A 4,520-nucleotide genomic window follows, 5' to 3' on the forward strand; every position below is an offset into this window, starting at 1 on the left:
TTCTAACTGGCTTCCTTTATTTGTTTGTTGCATTTAAAGGTACAAATGACGCTGAATAAAGAATAAGGAATAAAATGAACTGAAAGGTGAATAGGACACAGCAGATGAAAGAGCCTTCACTAATTCCCTTTTCCAGACCTTTGGAAGTTCAATTTAATTCAAAAATCCCAAAGGCCCCAGAGGTGAAGGGAGCCTCTCTACCCCCCCTGGCCTTCTGGAAAGGGGTCAAAATGGGGCTCTGGGGTTTTGCTTGGGGGGCAGAGAAAAGGATGCAGCTGTGGGGCTTTTAATGAATTTTTCCCACTGAATTTTAACAGTTCCTGCCTTTTAGATCTTAAATTGTATAGCCTATTTTCGTGCTTTGATGTTTTATCTGTACACCACCCGGAGTTCCTCTGTGAAAGAGACAGATAGTTTTAAAAGTTGATAAATCAATAAATATTATTGATTTATTAATTTAAAATATTATATTGAAATGTTATATAGTATATAGATTATATTGAAATATATCTATATACTGGGCAAGACAGAGACCTTGCTGGATTCCTCCCCCCACCCAGAAAAGTATAATATTTGGTATAATATTCTGGAAAGAATTTTTTCTGGGCAGGGGAAACTTTGGACCTTGGGAAGAGAAGGAAGATGGTGGGACCAATGGGAAGGAGAGGCATCTATTTCTTCCCTTTTGCGTGTTTCATTGTCATTGTAGAATTTCAATCTTTTTAACGGTAATTTATTTTTTAACCTTAGTTGTTATACACTTTTATTTAGGGGTGGTGTTATATCCTACGCCATCCAGATCCCCGCTTTGAGGGAGGGAGGGAGGCGGTTTAGGAGTATCAATAAATATCAATAAATACCAATGAGTAAATTTCATAGATCTGAGAGCAGAGAATACATAAGATAAGATGAGATGAGATGAGATAAGATAAGATGACCTTTATTGTCATTTTTTTTAGTGTGGGCACAACGGCACATATGAAAAATGAAATTTAGTTGCCCGCTCTCAAAGTGAAACACATACATGACACACCCTAAAAACATACTACGTACAACATATGTATAGACCCACATCCCTCCATATACATAACGAATAAATATTAAATACTGTCCATCTTGAGTATATAACGGAAGGAGGAAGCTTGAGAGGGGCAAATCTTTCTTCGGGAGAGTCCTAATAAATGAAACGAAAAGGGGGGGGGTGTCCCTGCATCCCCCCCCCATGGAACTCCCCCTCCCCCACTCACCTCTCCGGCCAACCACGGAAGCGCTCTCGAAAACCTCGTAGTTGTGTCGGCAGAAGCGATCCACTCCGGTCTTCTGGTACTGCAGCTCGTGCTTATCCCGGTTGAAAGCCTCCGCAATCCCCTTCCCCAACGCCGAGACGGCCTCGTACTCCCCGCGGGCGCTGTCGAAGCGGAGAAACTCCTGCCGGTCGTAGAAGGTCCTGTACAGGTATCGCACCCGCCGCGTCCCGTTGAGGAAGCGGCACTCGGACTTATCCTGGTACAGGAAATGGGCTGCGGGGAGGAGGAGGAGGAGGAGGAAGGGCGTCAGGAGGGACTCCAGGGCCCATGGTCCTCAGCCTCTCCTAGAGGAGGGACCCAGGCTTGTCAGAGGAGGGGAGGGAGACCTGCCGCGAGAGGCTACCGGAAGGCGCCCCCTGGAGGAAGGATGGGGAACTGTCGGTCCCAGCGGGATTCCCCCTTGGGGGGGATCGGGAGGGGGTGAGGAAAATGAGGGAGGGGAGGAGCTTCCCGAGGGACCGCCTCCTTCTCCCGAGGGTGGAAAAAGGCAGGCAGAAGTTCAGCTGGTCCAGCACTCGGTCTACCTGTCTGCAAGGAACGTGGGATCCGGGCGGGGCTTCTTTGCCCCCCCCCAAAGGCAGGAAATATGGGGGGAGGGAAGAGACCCCCCCAGGAACTCTCTGGGCTGGAGGGAAAGTAAGATCCTCTCCCTCTTCCTTTGGGGGAGAATACGGGGAGGGGGTCACAATAAGGATACCTGCACCCATGCTCCTGGGCTCTCCCTGCCCTTCAAGCCCCACCTTCCCTTTTCCTCTTCCCCCCCTAATCTTCAGCCCTACTTTCTGCCTTTGGATGGTTTTTCAAGGCCTTTCCTGTGTCCCCCCCAAATAGACCCCATGCAGCCCCCCAAGGCCACCTGAAAGGGAGGGGCTCCAGCTCCCTTCACTAAAGGGGGAATTTGGAGGAGCAACTCAGACCCCCCCAAATACCTCCCTATAGAAGCGGAGAAGGCGAGGGAGGGGAAGATTTTCAGTCTTGGGGGCTGCAGCTTCAGGGGGGTGTTCAGGATGTGTGTGGACTTCATTTTTCGCCCCCCCATGACTCTCAACCACAGTCCCCCTTTCTCTATGTGCCTGGAGGGGTGGACTAGATGCCCCTTTAAGCTCCCTTAAGGCCCCCCATGAGGAGTCCAGGCTGGGTCAGCGGAGACTTCGGAAGGGCCGAGGGGAGCCGGGGGGGGTCTTTCTGGAGAGTCTCCCTCCTCCTGGTCTCCCTTGGCCCAAAGGGGCTTTTCCAAAAGGCAGCTGGACTTTCCTGGATTTCCCTTGAAGACGTTTCTCTTCTCATCCCAGAAGCTTCTTCAGTTCTGACTGAAGGGTGGAGGGTGGAAGGACGGATATTCCTTGCGGTCATTTTGAAACTCGGTCACTGGTTCTCTGAGGGGCCTTGAGGACCCCCAGGGGTTTATCTGGGCCCTCAGGGTCCCCTGAATTGGGGGGGGCAAAGGGGTGGGGAGCCTTCCTGGGGCTGCTGAAAAGACCCCTTTTGTAGGCAGGAAATGGGGGGTCCTTTCCCTCCCCCCACTCTGTTGAAGGAGGGCTGCTCAACTTTGATCTAGATGGCTTGGGGGTCTGGGGATCTTGGGGAGAAGGGAACCCCCAGATCTCCTAGTTATCCCCCAAATTTTCTTTCCCCCCCACAACTTCCCTCCTACTAGCTGTCTTTGCGTGATTTGGGGGTTCAGCCCTCTTTCCTGTCCCCCTGGAGCCCCCCAAGAGCCATCTCAAAGGGAAGGTGTCCAGCCCCCCTCACAAAAGTGATAGTTCTGGGTAGACATTTTAGGGGAGCAATTCAGACCCCCCAATATCCTTCTCCCTCTGTTCACTCCTCCCTTCCAGGTCCCGATTCAGCAATGGGGGAATGTGGGGTGGGGGGTTCTCTGTCTCTTCCCCAAATTCAGAGTCTCCCCCAAGAAGAAAACGAAGCTCAACTCTTCCCTCACCTTGAAAAAAAAATGGAGAGTCAGAAGAAAAACTGAAATTGCAAAAAAACTTTTTGGTGGCCTTTGTGGATTCAGGTCTGAAAGTGCCTCAGTTTCCCCCTTTCGCTTTCGCTTTCCGTCTCCTTCCTCTTTCGTTGCAAGAAACCTGGGGGCTCAGGAGCTAATTCGGGGTGCGCAAGGTCCCCCTCCCACCCAGCCACGGGTGGGGGGCAGAGAGGGACCCGGCTGTCTCTTAACCCACCTAGGTTACCTTCCCGCGACCCCTCTCCGTCCTCCTGACGGAGGGGGCGGAGACCACGCGGAGATCGAGGCTCCCGTCTCTCTTGCCCTGCACCCCTTTCCCTACTTCTAGGGTCCCAGCCCCTTTCTTTCTCTCCCCTCCCAGGCAGTGACGGCCCCTCTCAACCTCCCCCCGTCCAGCCCCCTCCTTACCGGGGGTCTCCTTCCCTCCTCCGCTTCCGGGGACCCGGTCCAGCGCCCCCACCAGCAGCAGCATCAGGGGGAGCCCAGGGGAGCCCATGGATGCCGCCCCACCAGCGCCCCCCAAGAGAGGGGAGAGAGACGCGGAGGCTCCCAGCCCCAGAGGCGGAATCGGTGGGTCTGGATTGGGGGGAGGAGGCGTTTTCCTCGAACTTCGGACCTGGGAGGGCCCAGGAAAGCGGAGGGACCAATGGGAGCCTCAGCGTCTCCCCCAAGAAGGAATCCAAGCTCAACTCTTCCCTCCCCTTAAAAAACAAATGGAGATTCAGAAGAAAAACTGAGGTTGCAAAAACACTTTTGCTAAAAAGCGTCTTTTTTTCTTATACTCTTTGCTGCCATTTGTGGATTCAGCTCTGAAAATGCCTCAGTTTCCCTCTTTCGCTTTCGCTTTCCGTCTCCTTCCTCTTTCGCTGCAAGAAACTTCGGGGCCCAGGCGCTAATTCGGGGTCCGCAAAGTCCCAGCCACGGGGGGGCCAGGCTACCTCTTACCCCACCTGGGCTGCCTCCCCGCGACCCCCGCCCCATCTTGGCCACAACAAGGGAAGAGGGGAGGGGGCTCCGTCTCCGTCCTGCGGGGGGGGGGAAATGAGGCGAGGCAGGGGCGGAGACCACGCGGAGATCGAGGCTCCCGCAGTCTCCCGTCTCTCTTGCCCTCGACCCCTTTCCCCACTTCTGGGGTCCCAGCCCCTTTCTTCCCACCCACCCCCGAGGGCTCTGACGCCGCCCCCCAGCCCCTCTCCTCCCTCGACGAGCCCCCTCCTTACCGGGGGTCTCCTTCCCCCCTTCGCTTC

At 54.1% G+C, this 4,520-nt stretch overlaps 1 protein-coding gene across 1 annotated transcript in view; it reads right to left on the reverse strand.

Annotated features, from left to right (window-relative positions):
- The window catches only part of LOC107300138 (DLA class II histocompatibility antigen, DR-1 beta chain-like), a 5,716-nt gene extending 3,702 nt beyond the window's left edge, over positions 1 to 2,014 (reverse strand). Inside the window, exons 1-2 of the mRNA XM_029286941.1 lie at positions 2,005 to 2,014; positions 1,248 to 1,520 (exon numbers count right to left, since the gene is read on the reverse strand). Coding sequence (XP_029142774.1) covers positions 1,248 to 1,520; positions 2,005 to 2,014 — 283 coding nt within the window. The remainder of the gene's footprint in view (positions 1 to 1,247; positions 1,521 to 2,004) is intronic.
- Positions 2,015 to 4,520: the final 2,506 nt, after the last annotated feature.

Source organism: Protobothrops mucrosquamatus, unplaced genomic scaffold, assembly GCF_001527695.2.
Source record: "Protobothrops mucrosquamatus isolate PMUCROS unplaced genomic scaffold, P.Mucros_1.0 scaffold6210, whole genome shotgun sequence".
Taxonomy (NCBI): Eukaryota; Metazoa; Chordata; class Lepidosauria; order Squamata; family Viperidae; genus Protobothrops; species Protobothrops mucrosquamatus.